The 23174-nt window shown below is 38.2% G+C and overlaps 1 protein-coding gene across 5 annotated transcripts in view; it reads left to right on the forward strand.

Annotated features, from left to right (window-relative positions):
- The window catches only part of C12H8orf34 (chromosome 12 C8orf34 homolog), a 340089-nt gene that overhangs the window by 229671 nt on the left and 87244 nt on the right, over window positions 1–23174 (forward strand). For all 5 annotated transcript variants that reach the window (XM_043484015.1, XM_043484017.1, XM_043484016.1 and 2 more), the window contains one exon: window positions 18934–19019. In XM_043484015.1, the coding sequence (XP_043339950.1) occupies window positions 18934–19019 (86 nt within the window). The remainder of the gene's footprint in view (window positions 1–18933; window positions 19020–23174) is intronic.

The raw sequence follows: 23174 nt of genomic DNA on the forward strand, positions 1-23174 counted from the left end.
TTAGTGAAATAAATGATAAGAATTTAGAATAGTTTTAATATGTAATATCATTTATTATTATATTAATTATATTATGTTAATATATAATAGATAAAATAAGAACATGATCATTTACATAAATAATTATGCAAATTTAAATGATCCTATTTTAGTAAATCTCAAAAAATCAGAAATTTGTACCAGTTGTTTTATCATTATGGTACTTTGAAACTAAGAAACTCTCTGAGCAACATGGTAAGCAATTGTGATAATGAAAGTGGTGAGAGAATCCATGAAAGAATATAATATTCATTTAATGCATGAAATTCTTATTATCCCAAACTTTCCTCTTAATGCCTTTTTTTTCTTTTTGTCAACCAGAGCTCCTCTTCATTATCTCTTCTATCAGTTCACACACACAGTTCAGAAATATAATGAGTTCAGATTCAATTCTGTAGCTTGTTAAATTCCCACAGATAAATGGTCAGAAAAATGTTGGGGAGAGCAGAATAAAGGCTGTGTTGATTCAGAGCCAGAATTGATGTATACTGAACAATGAGGGCTCAGAAATCTAGTCTGTAAAGTGTTAAAACCAATGATCAATTCAGTTAAAATTCTCAGTGAATGAGTTCAGCCAAATTGATCAATTCAATGGCCTTATATGTACTATTGAAAAACACATATGTACGTTGAGCCTTGGATTTGGGTATTGCTTTAAGAAGCACATGAACAGCATTCCTTTCTCCACAGCATTTTGAAGTTATGCTTGTTAAGAAGCACCAGCTGGGTACCAAACATCAGATTCGGTATTTAGAGACATTTTCTCTAATCCTCACAAACAACTCTTCCAAGTGGATGCTTTTAAGATTTATTTTGCAAGCAACAAATGAAGTTCAAGGAGACCAAGTAAGCTGCTTAAGCACCAAAGACTCCTAAATTGCACAGGTAGAATTTGAACCTTGCTCAATCTGACTTGAAAGCCCCAGTGTTGCTACTATACAATGCTGCCTCCCAGTTTTAAAACAAATTGTTGGTTCAATTGTGGAATTAGGCACATTTTTCAAATTCATTGTACTGCCTAATCTGTTTTTAGGATAAAAAGCTGATGGGGTAGAATAAGGCAAGATGTTTATATGAAACTGAAAAAAAAAAAACTGTTAGGCAACAAAAATTCAAATAAAGCAGCAGATAAATTGTTACCTATATTATTGAGATGAAATAATTACTCTATTTTTAGGTTATGAGTGTTGTAATTTAGATGAAGTGAAAGTGAAGTCTCTCAGTCGTGTCTGACTCTTTGCGACCCCATGGACTGTAGCCGGCCAGGCTCCTCCTACCATGGGATTTTCCACGCAAGAATGCTGGAGTGGGTTGCCATTTCCTTCTCCAGGAGATCTTCCCGACCCAGGGATTGAACCCAGGTCTCCTACACTGTAGGCAGACACTTTACCGTCTGAGCCACCAGGGAAGTCCTTGTAATTTAGATACTACACTAGAAATCTGAAACCAATAAAGTAATGAATAACTTCAAAGTGAGACATTGATTATTTGAACATCCTTTTTCTAGCTGCATTTTAAGTAAAAATTTAGTTGCTATTGTGAAATGAAAACACTATCACAAGCATTATGAATTTTATAAGTATCTTGATTCTAGCTATGACTGTGTTTCATATAAGGGGGAGAAAAACTTGTTTCTAATTCTTATGGGTTTTATTTAAAATTCAAGTTCTATTTAGATTTCTTCTCATAAACATGAACTTGTCAAAAATACTTGGTTGCTACCATTGAAAGTTTGTGTCTCCCCCAAATTCATACGTTGAATCCTAAACCTCAAGGTGATGGTATTAGGAGGTGAGGGGCATTTAGGAAGTGATTAAATCATGAGGATGAAGCTTGTTTTCAGACTGAATTGTTCTGATTTGATAGTTGATCCAATATGATGTTTCTGTCCCACCAGCTGAGCCCATGGAAACAAATGAAGTGTGATGTGTAGATCCTTAAATTTCAGCATCTAACAGTATCCCAGTTTCACTGAGCATCGTTAGGCAAGTAGTTTAATTCCCCAGTGGCTGGCGAATAAAAGCACTGAACATCCTGCAGCTCCCATACAAATCGGGAAGGAGCCCCACAAGTAGAGGAATGTCCAGTGTGTTTGCTGCTGTATTTTTGTAAGCCTTTTTTTTTTAAGCCTCTAATAAAAGATTTTTATTGAATATTTTCTAAGGGCTTTCAGAGATTAAGGGATGATTGTCATATAAGCAAATTAATTATATACAAAAACAGACTGCCTTCAAAAATCTTAGGAAAATAAGAATCATACACCTTATACACATTTGGTACATGTTTTTTTTTTCCTTTGGGGATATTAAAATAATGTGTTTGGCAGAATGACAACAGTAAAAACATGTTTTTAAGTGATTTGGTTTAGAAAGGATTTTTCCTTTATGTGCTACTTCTGTAGATAAAATAGTTATAGAAATTGCCATGACAGAAAATCATGAGTTCCTGTTTGGCTTCCTTGCTGGCTCAGATGGTAAAGAATCTGCCAGCCATGGGAGGAGAACTGGATTTCATCCCTGGGTCAGGAAGATCCCCTGGAGAAAGGAATAGCTCCAGTATTCTTGCCTGGAGAATCCCATGGACAGAGGAGCCTGGCAGGCTACAGTCCATAGACTTGCAAAGAGCTGGACACAACAGCAATTTTCACTATATATCACTATATAAGTAGTATCAAGAATATCAATCATGATGTGACAATAATAATTTTTGAAAACATGCTAGTAGTTATTCTTGCTTAAATACCCTGTCTGATAATGTAATAGCAATAGGATTTGTAGGGCTTTATTTTGTTTTTATAATATGAGAAGTTTCACTTAAATGAGTCTTCTTTTTTAAAATTTTAACTTCCATACTGGCATAAGATGACGTATCTAATGTGAGAAACGGGAAGAAATAGTGAAAAAATTATATTTCTCATTTTTATCTACATGTGGTAGCTTCTTGTTGATTCACTTGCTTGGCATGCTGGACCTCCCAGGTACCCTTTGTAGTAAAATTAAAATCATAATTATGTTCAATTACTTGTTATGGTAATTACCTTTTTAATTGGATCACAGTTTCTAAATGGCCTACATAAACCAAATCAAACATATATTTTGTTTATCTCTATGCATGTCTTCTGTTATCTTCCTAATCACTGAACAGTTAGTTTGTCTCACTGGTATAAAATAAATATTTTAGATTAAATCAGACTGTATATATTATTGCTATAAAACAAAGAATACTAACATTTCAGAATAAGAATCAAAATTCACAGAGTATGTATTTATTTCAATTGTAAACGTTAGTGCTTAAAACTGAGTATGAACTACCTAAAAAGAAAAGCAAATAACTGTGTACCAGTGCAGTCATGTATTATGTTTCAGTAAATCTGTGTTTTCAGGAAAGAGCATTTAAATTTTAAAATGAGCATTTTTTTCAGAATGTTAATATAATAGTCTATTTTCTTACTTAAAACCAGAAATTCTATGATATCTAAATGCTTTGTGTCCTTAGTCACTCTGTCATGTCTGACCCTTTAAGACCCCGTGGATTACAGCCTGCCAGACTCCTCTGTCCATGGAATGCTCCAAGCCAGAGTACTGGAGTGGGTTTCCATGCCCTCCTCCAGGGGATCTTCCCAGCCCAGGGATCAAACCCAGGTCTCCCACATTGCAGGCAGATTTTTTTACCATCTGAGCCCTCAGGGAAGCCCATAACATCTAAATCATGCCATATAAAAGTTAGAAAAAGAAATGAAATTTTGGAAACAGTAACTTATAACTTGAAGTATGGTAATTATATCACAATAACAATAAGTTAGATAAAGAAATACTTAAGACTCCTTGAGAAAATCTTATTTACAAGCTAACTCTGGTTACCAGTGCAAACTATTTTAGTTTGCAGAAGTCAGAAAGTATAAATAAATTTCACTATATTTCACTATAAATAAATTCTATGATCCTTTTAAGAGATCAATTGATGTGAACATCAGAAAAAATAAATTCTAGACTAAGGTAGTTAAAATTTAACAAAGCAGTGTTTATATTCTGTGGTTAGTCACCAAACGTATTTCTTCTTTTAGACTGTTAAGCCTAAAGATGAATCATCCTAAAATCTTTTTGCCTTATTGCCCTTTCTACTGGTACAGGCATTTATATTTGGTGTTGTGTTTCTTAAGAAGAATTTTAAGAGCATTGTTACAAGAATGAAAGAAGGTGTTTATCTTGTCTATTAAAATCTCTTCAAGGACTCCATATACTTGACATTTTCTCAGCCAATCTTGTTTTCCAGGGCATCAAATTACTTATCAGCAAATTTCAGTGTATGCTCTCCAAATCCTAATAAACAAAGCACTTTAACATTGACTCGTTCGAAAACCATTTATTATGCGAGTTGTATTTATTACAGAAAGTTATGCAAAAAACAAACTTAAATCATGCTTCCTGCCTCAGAACAAACTTAAAACCTAGGAAGTATATCAAGCTTATGGATAGTGCTAACAGAAACTTTATTCAATTAGTAACTGTTTGTCACCTGTTAGGTAAAGGTAGAGGTGCGTGTTCAGTTGTGTCTGACTCTTTGTGATCCCATGGACTGTAACCCCCTGGACTCCTCTGTCCGTGGAATTTTCCAAGCAAGAATACTGGAGTGGGTTGCCATTTTCTACTCCAGGGGATCTTCCTGACCCAGGGATCGAACCCGCATCTCTTGAATCTCCTGTAGTGGCAAGCAATTTCCTTACTGCTGAGCCACCAGGGAAGCCCTGTTATGGGAACATAAATAAAGCATGGCATAGAGGAGACCACATTTTGTTGCTATACTCACACATCTTACATTCTACTGTGTTCTATTGAAATATGGAGAATGTTACTCTTATGGAGAAGAAGTAGGGTCACAAAATCCCCACTTTGGGAGCCTTTCTGTTTGGTATGAAGCAAGCTGGCTAACCTGGCTGAGGCTGCAACCTCCGAACACAGTGGTTTCAGATTTCTAAGATGCCTTCTAAGGGATCTTTCCCTGTTCTTTACCCCCCTGCTCTACCTCCGATCCCTCCTAAGTAGATGGAACTTGGGTTTTGCTAGAACTTCCTTTATTTCCTCCTTGGAAAAATGTACAACTTTCTCAAGAAGAATTGCTTGGAAGCTGCCCATGGATCCTTCCCTCATGCTAATTCCACATCCAGAAACAATTTCTCAGATATTGTGATGTGCGCATCACTGGCAATATTCCCTCAGTTGCCATCTGTGGGTGTATAGAACCCTGCTAAACTCTTACCGCTCTTTGGTTCAAAGTAATATTACTGGTAATTTGGGAATTTCAGTCTGCCTCATAATTCTGCTGCTCATCACAAATTACTTTCAATTACTCCCAATCTTATGGAATGGAAATCGCAAAGAAAGGCATATGAACCATCTGACTAAGGCAACACAACATACTGTCACTTCCAGGGCTGTGGCATGGAAAAATGTGGTCATGTCAGAGAGGGAGAGAGATTGACTATATACAGAACTCAGCGATCTAACAGATGTTCCCAGGGCCACATACAAAAGAGGGGGTGGTCTCCCATCAGATACACATCTGAGGCAGCTTTCTATTTCAGGACCATGAGGGAAGGGTCTCTGATTAAAGGAAGGAATGGCTGAGGAGGGAACAAAAGCTTTGGCAGTTTTTCAAAAGGGTGGTTTGGCTCCCCACACAATCCCATTTTTCAACCTGTTAGAAATCAGCATATTAAGGAGACTTCCCACAGCTGCTCTATGCTGAATGCTGCTCACCAGGCAGACTTGCTAAGCAGCGCTCTGATGGAGACTACAGATGCAGCACCCCAAGCTCAAGTGCAATCTACTCTGAGATTTCTAACTTCAAATAAGATGGAATTGTGCCTGTGGTGAAGGAGACCTGGGTTCGATCCCTTGGTTGGGAAGATCCCCTGGAGAAGGAAAAAGCAAACCACTCCAGTATCCTTGCCTGGAAAATGCCATGGACAGAGGAGCCTGGTGGGCTGTAGTCCATGGGATCGCAGAGAGTTGGGCACGACTGAGCAGCTAATGCTTTCACACTTTCAGTCTGACTCTTTGCGACCTCATGAACTGCAGCATGCCAGACTTCCACTAGAATCTGCAGGAGCTTTCTCTAACTGATATCCACTGAATCATCTCATCCTCTGTCGCCCCCTTCTCCTCCTGCCCTCAATCTTTCCCAGCATCAGAGTCTTTATAGTGAGTTGGCTCTTCGCATCAGGTGGCTGAAGTATTGAAGCTTCAGCTTTAGCATCGTCCTTCCAATGAATATTCAGGGTTGATTTCCCTTCGGATGGACTGGTTTGATCTTCTTGCAGTCCAAGGGACGCTCAAGAGTCTTCTCCAGAACCACAGCTCGAAAGCATCAATTCTTCAGTGCTCAGCCTTCTTTATGATACAACTCTTTGATCTGTACATGAGTACTGGAAAAACCATATATACTTGGGAGTAAAATTGAGTGTTCAGCTAAAAGTCGCTAGTTGGAGAAAGAAAAATACCAGCATTCTCTGGTAGAGTCTTACCTATTTTTGGCATTCCAGGCATAGTCTAATACTACTACACAATGAGGATGAATGGGAGGCCCATCCCCTACCAAAGCTTTAATATAAAGAGGAGGCACTTACGGGGGACTGTGTCCTACCTGATAGTATCAGTATCACCTGAGAACTCGGTCGAAAGACAATTCCTGGACCATCCTCCAGACTGGACTCAGGAACTCTGTAGATAAAACTCAGCGATCTATGTTTTAAGAAGTCCTCCAGGTCATCAGTCCTCAAACTTTCTGGCACCAGGCACCAGTTCTGTGGAAGACAATTTTTCCATGGATAGGAGCTGGGGGATAGGAGATGGTTTCAGGATATTTCAAGTGTATTACATTTATTGTGCACTTCATTTCTAATCTAAGGCTGCCACTGATCTGACAGGAGGTACCTGTCAGCTTGGAGGAGGTCTGTAGCCTGGAGGCTGGGGACTCCTGCAGTCCAGGCAAGTCTAGTGTACCCTAGAAACTGAGGACATTGCTCTATGCTGTCTGTCAAATAAGGACCTCAACTGCCTATTTCCATGTGGATAGATTTTTAAAAGGGTGCCGTCTAGGGATGACGGAAGGCTGAAAGCATACCCACACTTTGCCAGATCATTTTAGAGACAGGGAATCCAGTTTAAAATGTGGACGAATGGTCATGTTGAAGGAAGCTTGTGGATTCCAATGCCCAGAGCTGCTTTTAGCTCAAACATTCTGCATTTAGTTGTTTTCTCTTGGAGTTTCCTTAGGCCCAGGGCAGTCCAGCAATTTGAATGTAATCCTTTTTCACGACTGCCTCGAATTTCAGGAAGGTTGGAATGTCCCCTGGGTCATCCATGGTGTGAGTAATAACCTGGCCAAGGTGTGTGTCAGTGGTCCACGTGCTGGTCAATCTGCCTGGAAAATCCAGTTTAGTTAGTCCCAAGGGGTGGTAAGGATCAGTCCTGCTCCATGCGTCATCTTCTCTACCTAATTTTGTGTTGACATTTTTATATCTGAGTTGAGGTAAAGCAGAAGAGACTGAAAAAAAAAAGCAAATCGATTCTCCATGTGTGCCCTCCTTAGATTTGGTTTTAAAATTCTTTAACTTCTGCCAGGAGTGTAATTAGCAGCCTAGATAAGAGGCCACCAACAGCAGCGTCACGTCTGCAATCAGGCATGTGTGAGAGAACTATAAATTTGATTAGAGAGTTACCAATGGTTTGCAGGCTCATATCTCACTTTCAGGAGATAGGAAGTTAAAAGGAAAATGTGAGAGGAAAGAGCATGTCACCATCCATCATTTTATTTTAGAGGTTTATGTTCAGAAATTCTTGTGAACAAGGGAGAGAATTTTAAAAGCAGAATATAAAGAAAGCCTTCTGGTGAAGGGGAGTGTTATTCTATTCCATTCCAGGGTCAGCAGAAAGGTGCTTTGTCTTGATGCATTCTTACTTCATGTGACATAAACAGCAAGAGACAAGAAAAGAGTGCTTACAGATGAATGTTAGAAGGAAGATTTTTAAGAGAATATACTAAAATAAGGAGAGTGAAAAAAAGCTGGCTTAAAACTCAACATTCAAAAAATTAAGATCATGGCATCTAGTCCCATTACTTCATGGCAAATAGATGGGGAAAAAGTGGAAACAGTGAGAGACTCTATTCTCTTGGGCTCCAAAATCACTGTGGACGGTGACTGCAGCCATGAAATTAAAAGATACTTGCTTCTAGGAAGAAAAGCTATGACAAACCTAGACAACATATTAAAAAGCAGAGACATCACTTTGCTGACAAAGGTCCATATAGTCAAAGCTATGGTTTTTTTCCAGTAGTCATGTATGGATGTGAGAGTTGAACCATAAAGAAGGCTGAGGCTGTGGTGCTGGAGGAGACTCTTGAGAGTCCCTTGGATAGCAAGAGATCAAACCAGTCCTCAAGGAAATCAAACCAGTCCTCAAGGAATCCTCAAGGAAATCAACCTTGAATATTTATTGGAAGGACTGATGCTGAAGCTGAAGCTCCAATACTTTGGTCACCTGATGTGAAGAGCTGACTCCTTGGAGAAGACTCTGATGCTGGGAAAGATTGAGGGCAGGAGGAGAAGGGGACGACAGAGGATGAGGTGGTTGGATAGCATCATCGAATCAGTGGACATGAGTTTGAGCAACCTCCGGGAGACAGTGAAGGACAGGAAGACCTGGCATCCTGCAGTTCATGGGGTTGCTAAGAGTTGGACATGACTTAGTAACTGAACAACAACGAACAGCAACTAAAATAAGGAGTGAAATCTAGGTACTGTTGGAAACTTCTTGTTGGCAAAGGAGTTCCTGGAGTAGAAGTATTTATCAGAGGTTCTGGAAGGTAGAGCTGTGTCTGGCACACAGACAGTACAGCTAAGGGGGCCTGAGAAATGGTGTCAGAGGGCCAGACCACCCACCAAAGGTCAACTGGAATGGCCAGGGGTAAGGGAGACCCAGAGATGGAGTCAGTGGGTTTGGAAAGCAGAATGAGAGGAAGAACTCATTCCTCTTGGGGAGAGGAACTCCCCGAGGAACTGAGACTTAGTTGTACTTGGGTGGAGGGCAGCAAAGTCCCACAGACAGCAGTGCCATTCTTCGAGAGTAGAGAGGGCACTCTTACAAGTCTTTAGTGACTTCAGATAGATGCTATTTAAATCTGAGAGTTACTCAGGGGGATAGGAGGGGCACACAAATGTAAATTAGTATGCTAAGCCCTGATGGTGCGGAGGATATCAGACCTTTGAAGCCTCAGGAAGCTTGACAAGTAACTGGAGAGATGGTGAAAATACACCCAGGTCTCACAGCAGATTGCAGTCTCATTCCTCAGTGAAGGATTTTGCCTTTGAAGATCCCTGATAAGTTTTTGATGTTGATGACAATTTGACTTTTTTAAGACTTTGAAAACAATAAATTGACTTTGAGTGACAATAAATTGTTAATGAGTGAGTGAAAGTTGCTCAGTCGTGTCCGACTCTTTGTGACCCCCATTGACTATACACTCCATGGAAGTGTAGGCCAGAGTACTGGAGTAGGTAGCCTTTCCCTTTTCCAGGGGATCTTCCCAACCCAGGGATCAAACCCAGGTTTCCCACATTGCAGGCTGATTCTTTACCAGCTCAGCCACAAGGGAAGCCCACCCCTAAATTGTTAGAATTTCCTTCAAAAAATAATTCTGGAGAAACATAGTGGAATCTTGAAATGGAAAATGAACAGTTAGAAAGAGACTTAGAAATAACTCTATGACCAATGTTATGAAAGACACTTTGAGAATTAAAGGAAGACTTTGGAGGACAAGGATAAGGTAATCTTCTACCCCTTTGTAGAAAATGGTTCAAAATTTCTTAAAACCTAAACTGTTTACCGTGGTTCCCTGGATCCAATTGGCATTTATGATATACTGTTGTTTTCTAGTGAAAGAATATCATGTCCTTCAAAATAGCTGAATGAAGTCATCATTTTTGTTCAGTTGCTAAATCATGTCTGAAGTTCTTTGTAGAGAGTTTGGAGCCCAGGGAGGGCAAGCCTGGTACACAACTCAGTCTGCTCAGCATCTCCCCTCTATGCATCTGCCTTTCTGCACCTCCACCAGCACATCTAAAATGAAAGCTCCTTGAGGGTGGAAATTTTTTTCACTGTGTCCAAAGCTCCCGCCCCCCAGCCCCCCAAACTGAAACAGTGCTTGGGCCACTGTAGGCACCTGCCTGGACCCTCCTCCTTATTACCTGCTTTTGATCTTCTATTTATAGTTTATTGTAAAAGCTTCCCAAATGGCCTTCCAAGAGGCCCCAATTAATATTATTTTCTTAGTGCAGCTTTTATTATATTAGGCAATAATTAAAAACTTTCAGTTTCCTGTTTCATTAAGTCTACATCTTTTTTGTTTAATTTGCAAGATCCCACCTGAATACATTTTATAATCTAGATGTTTGTTGCTTTCAATACACTACTTTCACTGAAGCTATTAGTTTTTTGTTATACTTGGTTTTCCCTTTCTCTCTCTCTTTTCTTTTCTCATCTTTCCCCCCTCAAGGGAGACTTCTTTTTCCAAAGTAAGTGTACTGCATTATTTCACTACTCATTCCTTGGAACACCCTTCCTCTTTTTCTTCACTTAATCAAACTTCAGCATTTTCAAAATCCAGTGCAAGTACCACCTACTCCATTAACATTTCTTGAATTAATCCAGATTCTATTCATCATCTCCTCTGAACTAGAAAAGTTAGAAATGTTAACTTGGCATTTAATTTCATGCATGCCATAGTGCATTCAATTTGGTTTTTAAAAAAATATCTGATGAGTGTTTACTCTTTAGTTAGGGCTTTCTGGTGGCTCAGTGGATAAACCGTCTGCCTGCAATGCGGGAGACCCAGGTTCGATCCCTGGGTTGGGAAGATTCCCTGGAGAAGGAAATGGCAACCCACTCCAGTATTCTTGCTTGGAGAATCCCGTGGACGGAGGAGCCTGGTAGGTTACAGTTCACGGGGTGGCAAAGAGTCGAAAATGACTGAGACTTCACTTTCTTTCTTTCTTATGCTTTCTTCCAGAAAGTATTAAGGAAAGATTGAAGTATAGAATACATAGCATGATAGCGTGAAAACAAAAAGATGACTGAATGTCTTCTAGGCCAAATGTGAAAAATTAAGAATACACTTATTTGAGTCTTGTCACATCCCATGGTTCAACTGAACTGATGGTACCAGAGGCTTTTAAAAAAGAAAAATGTTGAGGGTTTTGGATTTTTTTTTTAAAGTATAAAAATGAAGTAGCACTCATCACTATCCTCCCACTGCTTACACTATTCAAGCCTTGCCCCCAGAATGTATATGGCTGCTGGTGGTGTGTTTTAACCAATATTTTGGACTAGGACTGGACGGCTACTTGGCCCTGGTTTTTGTTTCCTGTTTCTTCTTACAAAGCAAGACATTGGAATCAGCTGATCTCAAAACATTACCAAGCAAGCATAATTTGAATCACTGCTATAGCGACCAGTCTCCTGAATGAGCTTCCATGTTTCCTCTTGACTGGTCCATCTTCCTTAAGTCTATTTGGTAAGACATAGGGACTTTTTGGCAACGTTTACGTAACAAATGTCTATTGATCACATACATGTGCCTGGTACTATGATAGGCTGTGATACGCACTACAGTAGTCTCTGAGGATGCTTTCTTTCATTGGCTTATTCACCATTAAGACTGAGTCAATGGAAGGTGACTGTTGACTCATAAACTTGGAGATTTTTCCTAGGCATACTGGTCATACTGGTCAGTTCAATTAAAATGAAATCTGATTCATTTGTTTGAAATCCAAACACATTTGCTATCTTTATCACCTCTGCTTATATCTCACTTAAAATGCCCCAACTTTTATTAGCAACTGTTTTGACATATGCTTCTTCTAACTGTGACAGCCAGCTTTGTGCATGTGAGAACTTTAGCATCTCAGTTACACTGGTATCTTTCACATCTCATTTCCTGCTCTGGGATGACCAATGAGAATCATTCTAAACTAATGTATGCACAACTGAAAAGATCAGGGAGATCAATGATCAGGGTTGACCAGGAGCCTATGGATAAATGCTCTATGCTGTCATTCTTCAAGTGGACATGTTTTGCAAGGATCCTTAGAATTCTTGTGGGATTGAGCAGCAACAACTGGTAAAGCATATGACTCAATAACACACCTTTCTCTTCTTTTATGTGTTACTCTGTGTTCCTCACTCCTGCCCCCACCCCAGACCATAAATTGGATTGCACATAAGCCTCTGGTTTACATTCTGTATTAGGGTGGACCAGGTTAAGAAATGCAGGATAATTTTTACCTCTTTTCAAGAGAATGTAATTGTAAATATACTCAGGTATTCTGTAGAAAATTCCTTACACATAGATTGGGTCTCCTTTTCCTTTCCTTTTCTCCAAGGTGAGCTCATCACTAAAAAATACCTTAAGAATTCTCTCTCAGAGTTTGCAAGGTATCAAGCTCAATCTGAACTAGGCTTTAGAGACATAAAAATATGAAAAATAAAACTTATCTTTAAGACACTTGGTGTGTGTTGATAGACATCAAAGCAATACAAAACATAGTAAAGTAAGAACTATGGTAAAGATTTGCATAGGTACTAAGACTTCTTGAAGAAAAACTTCTGAAAAAAGGAGAATCTGTATTTAAAACCTAGGATTAAGCCAAATAGTAAACGAGGGGAACGTGAATTCTGCCAGAGATAATTATAAGCCAGAGAGGCTTAATAAAATATCTTCACAAAAGTAAAAGCAGATTGGAGTTTATGGAGTATAAAATCCATGGTGAAATATCCAAGAAGGTGAAGTTGCAGACACAGGTAGGGGTTGTGCAATAGAAAGATTTGAATGATTTGGTAAGGAAACCATTACTCATTTTGCACAAGAGACTCCAGTAAAAATGCTGGTTCTTAAAGTCTTTTGAGTCAAAGATTAGTTTTGAGCATCTGGTTGAGGTTACTGTCTCCCTGTCCAAAAAAGGGCCATCCACCAAAAACATTTTATTCCATTTATTGTGAATTACAGTGATTCCCCTGAAACCTGTTTATGGGTCCCTTAAGAATACTCGCGTTAAAATCCCTTGCACCAAAATATTTAAAGCATGAGAATAATAAAGCATGAGGATTTGTTTGGAATTTTCTGGTAGCCATATGGAAAATGAATTTTTGAAGGACAGTTTCTGTGTATAAATACCATCAAGGAAACTATGTAATAATCCAAGCAAGTCAAGATGCACAGCATGATTGTGGTAGTAGAATAAAGAAGTGCTGGATTCAGGAAATTCCTTTAGGAAATGTAATTAATAAGAATGAGATTGATTAGCTATGTGTCATACAAGGCAGGGTATGATGCAGAAGAGTTTGCTTTGTACAATTTGCTTTGAGATGTTTCTGGTTAGTTCAATTAAACTGTCCAATTAGTATTTGGTTATACCAATCTCAGGCTGAAAACTCAAGATAAAGATTTGAAAAACCACCCTACATGCAGTTAAACCATAAGAGTGGGTGAACTAATTCAGGGAGATGGTACAGACTGGGAAAAGAGTGTTCACACAAAGTAGAACTGAAAGTAAAATAAAAACAAGATCAGAAAGTTTTCCTCTGTGTGTGGCAAGTAGAAGATCAGGCAGTCTTAGTGTATAGCCAGTTGTCTCAGAATGGTAGCAGGACAAACCAAATTAAAATAGCTTGAGGGGTGAATTAAAACTGTGGAAGTAGAGGCATTGGTGGAGAGTTAATATCTAAAATATGTGAAGAGCTTGTGCAACTCAAAATTTAAAAACTTAAAAAACTGGATTTAAAAAATAGGCAGAGAACCTGAATAGATTTTTTTTTTAAAGAAAGCATGTAGATGGCCAACAGGCACATGAAAAGATGCTCAACATCAATAATTATCAAGGAAATGGAAATCGAAACCACAGTGAGACACTACCTCACAGTTGTCAGAGCAACTATTATCGAAAACACAAAAAATAACAGGTGCTGGAAAGAATACGGAGAAAGCAGAATCCTCATGCCCTGTTGGTAGGAATGGAAGTTGGTGTGACTGCTATACAAAACAGCACAGAGGTTCCTCAGAAAATTAAAAATAGAACTATCATGTGATCCAACAATTCCACTTCTGAATATTTCTCTGGAAACACAACAAAAACACTAACTCAGGAAGATATTTGCACCCATATATTCATTGCAGCATTATTTGTAATTTACAATAGCCAAGATATGGGAACAACTCACATGTTCATACATAGAATCTAGAAAACAAAACAGGGACGAAAAAAACAAAACAGAAACATAATCATAGTTGCAGAGATCAGACTGTTGGCTGCTGGAGGGGAGGGAGGTTGAGGGGCAGCCAAAATAGGTGAAAGAGATTAAGAGATACCAACATCCAGTTATAAAAGAAATAAGTCATGGGTATGCAAAGTAGAGCATAAGGAATATGGTCAATAATATTGTAATAACTTTGCTTGGTGACAGATGATAACTATACTTCCCTCAGTGACCATTTCAAAATGTATATGTGTATATATATTTATATATATATTTCAGCTTTCTATAAAGAAAGCTGAGCACTGAAGAATTGATGCTTTTAAACTGTGGCATTGGAGAAGACTCTTGAGAGTCCCTTGGACTTCAAGGAGATCCAACCAGTCCATCCTAAAAGAAATCAGTCCTGACTGTTCATTGGAAGGACTGATGCTGAAGCTGAAACTCTAATACTTTGGCCACCTGATGCAAAGAACTGACTCATTGGAAAAGACCCTGATGCTGCGAAAGATTGAAGGTGGGAGGAGAAGGGGACAACAGAGGATGAGATGGTTGGATGTCATCACTGACTCAGTGGACATGAGTTTGAGTAAACTCTGGGAGTTGGTGATGGACAGGGAGGCCTGGCGTGCTACAGTCCACGGGGTCGCAAAGAATCGTCAGACACGGCTAAGCGACTGAACTGACTGACTGATATATATATATATCTATATATATATGTATATAAAATCACTATGATGTACACTCGAAACTAATAGAATGTCTTATGTTATACTTTGATTTTTTAAAAAAGGCATTGATGGAAGCATTTTTAGGAAGTTTGGCTCAAAGAATAATGAGCTAGAAAAAGCAATAGGTAGATGTTTTAGATAATTATGGGAGGGATGTTGTTTTGTTTTTTTAAGGTTGAAAGAGAAGTGAGCTTATTTCTATGTTGTGGGAAATGAACCATAGAGATGAGCAGAATGAGTGGTGGTGAGTAAAATAAATGAAGATCCAAGAGGCAGATGAGACGATGGGACCCAAATCACCAGCCTGATGAATGATCCAAGCCTTGGACGGGGGAGAGGGTCCCTCACCCTCTGTGAATTGGGAAGGTGGTGAATACAGGTCAGGGTAAAGATACTTCTGTAGGTGCTCTGTGAGTTGGGAGTAGAAGGTCTTTATTTTTGATTACATAATTTTTTGGATGGACACAAAAGAGAGGTGGTATTTTTTAAGACTTTGAAAGGAATGGAAGAAAAACTACCAAGAAGCTGAAGTTTAAAGTTGGGAACTATTGATTTGTTTGTACTCATCAGTCCTAGAGTGTCATAATACTTACCAGTAGTTTTCAGTTGCCATGTGAACGAAAATGACAGGTTAATACAGGATTAGGGTCTGGATGGCAGTAATGACTAAAAGATGTGGGTGCATGGGGATTGAGGGGACAATAGGTCCCATCTGAGTAGGGCAGGAAGGAAATCAGGAGAGGAGCAAAACCCAGGAGAGAACTGAGAGACGATGAAGATATGTATTTGATTGAAGAGGAAGTTGAGGAACTTCCCTGGTGGCCCAGTGGTTACGAATCTGTCTTTCAGTGTGGGGGACGCAGGTTCAATCCCTGGTCAGGAAACTAAGGTCCCACATGCTGTGGAGCAACTAAGCCTGTGAGCAGCAATTAGAGAAAGCCCACCCCCTTCAGCAAAGAGCCAGTGCAGCCAAAACTAAATAAATAAGAAAGCTGAGTTTGTGAAAGAGCCTAAAGGAAGTGAGTTTGTTATCAGAGAACAGAACAGTGGATTTTAAGATTTCTGACAGAGCAATTGAATTATCTGTCCTTGGGTTGGGGAAGGTGAAATGGAAGGAAAGACTCCAGATTTGAGACTGAAGGACTTTGAAATTGGTACATATACATGAACACAAATTTCATTCAAGATAATAGTGACACTTGAAGAAGAAAATTTTGAGCCTGATCAAAGTCTTCCCAGGCAGAGAGAAAACAGGTTAATCTTTATACTCCTCTGTTAGCTGAGGTTGACGGGCTACACAGCCTCCTTTGAAGAGGAGGTACTATAATATTCTTAGAGGGAAAAGGGATGTCCTATTCTTAGATGAGGAAAGGGCTTTCCTTGTGACAGGAGGAGCAAGAAACATTTTATTTAGAGGTTGAGAATATAGAAGAGTGCTTAATATGGAAGGAGAGTTTCAGAAAGCAAAGAGAAAATGTTTGAGGGTATGAGTACAACTCTTGTAATGTTAAAAAAAAAAAAGTGATTTAACTTTTATTGCAACTGTATTTCCCGGACTTGCCCACACAACCCTTGTTTGCATAGCACCTATTAAGCTCTTACAGAAGTAGTGCTGTGTGGATTTCATCTTGGGAAACATTGGCAGACCACTCAAGGATAGCGGGGCTCAGAGGCATTCCTCAGTGGGGTTGATGCCAAGTCACGGCGAATTCAACTCTAAAGGTGTCTGGAGGGCACTGTTTGAACAACGATGAGGCAGCTTCAAGGCCACCCAATTTGTTGGTTGTTATCCTGGTCATTTTTCTTTTCAACTCAGCTAAATTGAGAACTCCATGAAATCGAGGACCGTTCCTATTTCTTTACATTGCCACAACATTTGGGTTATTATTGAGCATATTGATAAATACTAAACAAGTATTTGTTTTTATTGAAGCTTGCAATGAATTAAAAAAATTGCAACTTAGGTTTGATTTCTTGTTTCATTCTACCTTTATTGGAGATTTATTTTCTGTTTAGATATTTTAAAATGTTTTGGCAGCTCCATGCAGCAAGTACCATCTTAGTTCCCCAACCAGGGATCGAACCCATGTCCTCTGTGTTGGAAGTGTGCCATCATAACCACTGGACTTAGAGGGGAGTCTTCATTTAAGTTTTTAACCTGATGTTAAATACCAAAATGTGTTGGAACTGATTGTCAATTTTTAATAATAATCTTTATTTACATGCTTCAGTGTCTTGTATACCTACATATATTCTCTTTGCTAATTTTGATGAAAAAAGAGTATTTGATGTTAATGTTGAGTAAAATACTTACCCCAATTATTAGAAGTAAACAAAATAAAAAGAAGGCGCTGGGCAGATTTTAGAAGTATGTAGCTAAATCAGTCACTTAAAAATGATCCTTTTTTTTTAGAGTAAAAATTAAAACTTAATTAGAAGTGTAAGATTTTTGACCGAAGAGTTTAAAAGACTATCAGCAAATTACTCTTGAGAATTATTTAATTAGCTTATGTAATATAGTAACTTTGTGTATAGAAGATAATATGTAAGTATAAATGTATCATGGGGCTTTTCAGGTGGCTCAGTGGTAAAGAATTCACCTGCCAATGCAGGAGACGTGGCTTCGGTCCCCATCCCTGGGTTGGGAAGATGCCCTGGAGAAGGGAATGGCAACCCACTCCAGTATTCTTGCCTGGAGAATTCCATGGACAGAGGAGTCTCAAGGGCTATAGTCCATGGGATCACAAAAGAGTCAGACATGACTGAGCCACTAACCACCACCACCAACAATAAATGTATAATACATACATAAATGTGTAAAATTTATTATTGTAGGAATAAAAATATAATGTACAATATTTATACTTATACAAAAGATCAAGAGAGTCATGCATATACATTATTGGATTCCACTGTGGTATATACAAATAAAGATATAAAAGAATTGAAGATTTTAACTATGAAAAATTCTGGTATAGTTATGGATTGTATTTGAGTTTGCATTTTTTAAAATATTAATAGTATATGTCATGTTTTTGTTAATACTCTCCCATGAGGGCACTCCCCATCAGGAAATGCAAGAAAAAGTAAGGGCACTGGAAGAAACCTCCAACCTCTGAATTATTTGATATACTGTCCTCCAATGTTAGCAGAGCTTATTCTGCTTACTTAGGTCAGAGTTCCCACATTTATTGATGAGCTCTACCTCTTTTCATAGAGTGCTTTCACAGTATAACTAAGCCCAGACTAACCTCACTACAGAGGTGAGGATACAGAAGCTCAGAAATCTATTGTCATGAAAGTCCTCATGCAATCTTCCTCTCCTGAAGAAGAGCCAGTGTCATTGAGAACCCTGGGCCATCCACGTATTGAATCTTCACGCCCCCTGATGAAACAGATTTTGACCTGCAGGCCTTTAAGCTCAGGTTTGGTTGATTTGGAAAACTGTGTTTGATGAACCTCTGTGTAACCATGGAAACCTTCTCAGGCCCCTGGACACAGAAGTCAGGCAAGCACGCTATGTTGGATGCTTGCTTTTCTTCCACTCACTTCCCCATTGCAGTGTCCGTGAAAATATTTACTTATAAACCTTCCTCAGTCAGGCTAAGTAGAAAAGCAGATTCTACCTAGACTAATCTTCCCATGGATACAGGAGAAAAGATGAAAAGCCTTTTCCTTAAAGGTTAGAAAAGCAAAAACACTATGACAAAGATTTCAGTAAAGCTTTATTTCTACTTGGAAGAAGCATGCCTGGTTTTAGAATTTAGAAGTTCATAGTCATGTTCCCAATAATATATAGTTCACATTTCACAAGTCAACATTACTGCAGGTTTCAATAACCATTTTTCATCATTTAGGCTTCAAGGAGATAACCTGGCAGAAAGGACAGAAGAGACTTCACAAATACTTCAATCTCCAGATGAAATAGTCCCAGATTCTTTGGGTGAGTTTTAAATCCAACAAGATATATTGTGATTTTAGTATCAGTTAAAGATGTCTTTAAAAAGAAAACTAGACCAAGCATCTTTGCCTACACCAAATCACCATAGCTGTCAGTCATCCGCCCACCACTCCTGCAGGTTTTGTGTATCAGGAAGATAAGGGCAAAGGAGAAAAAGAAGTGTGAGAAGCAGCCTCTTAATTCCTGTGCCTGTTTAAAGTACAGGGTGACTACATTTTCTACTCTCAGAGTTTGTCACTAATTCCAACTTGGTTTTGGAACTTAAATCACCTACTCCGATTCTCGTTTTGTGGATCTTTTCAGTCTTCTGGGCAGATTGTCAATATCAGACTTGATTTACTTTCACCTCTCTCAGCCCTATATTAAATTGAACTCAAATCATGTCGTTGTCACCAAGCCAGTCTCGTTTTCCCCAAGACTGCCTAGTCTATGCCTTTGTCCTTCGCCATCTAGTGTAAGAGCTCTGTAAATAGATTTTCCTTGTACAATCTCACCCATTTGGTTCATTGTATTTCTAAAAATAAAAAAGGGAAGAAATTGCTATTTCTTCCCCATTTTCTATAGAACAAAATTCAAACTCCTTGGCTTAGCATATTAAATTCATGCCAGGGCACTTCAAGATGTTTGCTGAATATATAAATAAGTACATGTAATGACACTACAGTGGCATGTAAGGTATATCACTGCTTCATCATTCATTGTTCTACCCGGAAGCAGCCCATACATCCAATTGTAATAATTAGAAGAGAAACTATGGGAAAACATTTTCCTTACACCTGGCTAGAGAAGGACATCTTAAACAAGATGCAAAAATTCCTAAACATTAAAAAAGCTCAATAGTGTTAAGAATTCTTAACACTTAATTCTTAATAAGAATAAGAATTCTTATTCATCAAAAAATGGCAGAAAAAAAAGAGGTTGATAAGCTACAAAATAGGGAACTATATTTGTCACTGATCAAAGATTAATATTCAGGATATGTAAAGTGTATCTATAATTCAATAAACAAAGGATCAGCAAACCAATAGAAAAATAAGCAATATATATTTCACAGGATGGGAAACACAAATGGCCAATGAGCATATGAAAAATGTTTTACTCTAGTAACCAAGGAAAAGTAAGGCCCTTGAGAGATGCTGTTTTATGACTTTTTACATGACACTGAGAAATCTGACAAAATCAAGTGCTGGTGAAGACAGAGACAAAAAGAAAATCATACAACAGCTGGGGCATAAACAATTTTGGAAATAGTTTTCCATTATCCTAAAATCTGAGTGAAGCCCAGAAACTTCACTTCTGGATAAATATGTTAGAAAGCAAGTCTCATGTACCATGAAATGTAAGCAAATTTGTTAGTGTAATGGTGGACAGGAAAATGGATAAATTGTGGAATTGTTATACTGTGGGAAACTGAATGCATGTCAGCTACACTCATAGGATGGATGATATAAGTGGAATGCTGATAAATGTTAACAGATGTCTGAAAATGAAAAGCCCTGGTTTGTAGAGATTTCTGGTTTCCATGATATGCTGCTGCTGCTGCTAAGTCACGTCAGTCGTGTCCGACTCTGTGCGACCCCATAGACAGCAGCCCACCAGGCTCCCCTGTCCCTGGGATTCTCCAGGCAAGAATACTGGAGTGGGTTGCCATTTCCTTCTCCAGGGGATGAAAGTGGAAAGTGAAAGTGAAGTCGTTCAGTCGTGTCCGACTCTTAGCGACCCCATGGACTGTAGCCTACCAGGCTCCTCCCTCCATGGGATTTCCCAGGCAAGAGTACTGGAGTGGGGTGCCATTGCCTTTTCCTTCCATGATATAAATATAATATAAATGCTGACTTCAAGCCACCCATCTGAAGTGGCATTTGGGCCTTCCAGTCTTGTGTGAGTAGGTTGAAACTCACAACTGAATGAATCTTAAAAGCATCATATTTGTTTAAAAAATAAAAGGACTTGTAAAAATACATATTTCAATAAAATAAAATTTGTCTATAAAAAAGCATAATATTGATTGAACAAAAGCAGTCATAGAATGTCATTTTTCTAAGGCTCAAAACTAGTAAATCTAAATAGTATATTCTTTAGGAAAACATACATTAAGTGGTACAATTATATTGAAAGAAGGGAATGAAAAACTTGAAATGGTGGCTATTCTTAGGGATGGGGAAGAAAAGAGATGGGATTAGGAAGGAATTCATAGATATATGAAGGTTATTAGAAGTGTTCTAATTCTTAAGTCAGGTGGTAGATTTGGGGTGTTTATTTTATCATTGTGATTTGTAACTTAAATATATACATTATTTTGCATGTATATTTTAAATATACTTTTTATATGTTAAATATTAAAAACATGTAAATAAATGTTAAAAAATAAGGTATCATAGGAACATAAACCAGGGCCAATGTAGCACAATACTAAAAAGAAGGTAATAGTTTCTGCACACTCAACTCTTTCCTAGTGCTGATAAGATGAAACACTCTCAGGACAGACATTAATACTTGACAGTGAAAGGTGTACACTGTGTCACTAGCAACTTAGGGGCCCCAAGCTGGCCATTAGTGGACACTTCATTAGTTTTTAGAGTCAACCTGGTTTCTCCTCTCTGCTCTTCTTGCAAGTGTCCATTTACTTAAGCCATTCTTCTTTGACTCATAGTAATTTCTTTCTCTTGTCATCTGCCTATTCAGATCCTGTGTGTTAAGATGATGTCAGGTCTCTCTGAAGTCCAGTTCACAAGCAATGTTTTCTTCTTTTTTCTTTTTTGAATAGTGTGTATATGTCAATCCCAATCTCGTAATTCATCCCATCCCCCTTTCCCCCTGATTATCCATACTTTTGTTCTTTACATCTATGTCTCTATTTCTGCTTTGTATATAAGATCATCTATACCAATTTTTTCAGATTCCACATATATGCATTAATATATGTTTTTCTGACTTACTTCACTCTGTATGACAGTCTGTATGTCCATCCATGTCTTAACAAATGATCCAATTTTGTTCCTTTTATAACTGAGTAATAGTCTATTGTATATATATATATATATATATATATATATATATATTTCACAACTTTATCCATGCCTCTGTCGATAGACATTTAGGTTGCTTCCATGTTGTGATTATAGAAGACATACAGTTGACAAACAGACACATGAAAAGATGTTCAGCATCACTAATTATTAGAGAAATGAAAATCAAAATTACAGTGAGGTATCATCTCATACCAGTCAGAATGGCTATCATCAAAAACTCTAAAATGTACAAAAAATCTACAAAAAAATAAACAATGAATTCTGGAGAGGTTGTGAAGAAAAGGGAATATTCTTGTACTGTTGGTGGGAATGCAAACTGATACAATCACTATGGAGAACAGAATGGAGGTTCCTTTAAAAACTAAAAATAGAATTACCATGTGACCCAGCAATCCCACTACTGGGCATATACCCAGAGAAAATCATAATTCAAAAAGACACATGTACCCCAGTGTTCATTGCAACACTATTTACAATAGCCAGGATATGACAACAGCAAAACCTAAATGTTTTCTTGTTTTCAGCCCCTAATTGTTCTTAAAAATTACTTCCTGTGTGTTTGTTCTCTCATCAATTGGATTATATGCTTCTTGAGAGTTTCTTGTGTTCTCCACCATGCTCAATATAAAACTAGGTACAAAACAGATGTTAACTACTGCCCCTTATACACACACACACACACACACACACACACACACACGTATATATAGATATGGAGAAGGAAATGGCAACCCACTTCAGTATTCTTGCCTGGAAAATTCCATGCACAGAGGAGCCTGGTGGGCCACAGTCCATGGGGTTGCAAAGAGCTGGCCGACTGAGCGACTGAGCGCGCGCACACACACACACACACATGCTTTTGAATTCTATTAAAACTACTCCAATCCACTGATCTACAGATAATATATCCTTCAACAATCACAATTACATTATAACTGAGTATTGTTGGAACTTAAATTTTTTAGAAAATTAAACAAGGAAATCAGTAATATGTTGATTATAGTTACCTGCATTCACTGGGGGAAAAAGGTATTCATTAAGCTTAAGCTCCTTTCTTGAACTTCTTATATCCTGCATTCTTCACATTCAGATGTTAGAGAACTAA

This window comes from Cervus canadensis, chromosome 12 (genome assembly GCF_019320065.1).
Source record: "Cervus canadensis isolate Bull #8, Minnesota chromosome 12, ASM1932006v1, whole genome shotgun sequence".
Classification (NCBI taxonomy): domain Eukaryota; kingdom Metazoa; phylum Chordata; class Mammalia; order Artiodactyla; family Cervidae; genus Cervus; species Cervus canadensis.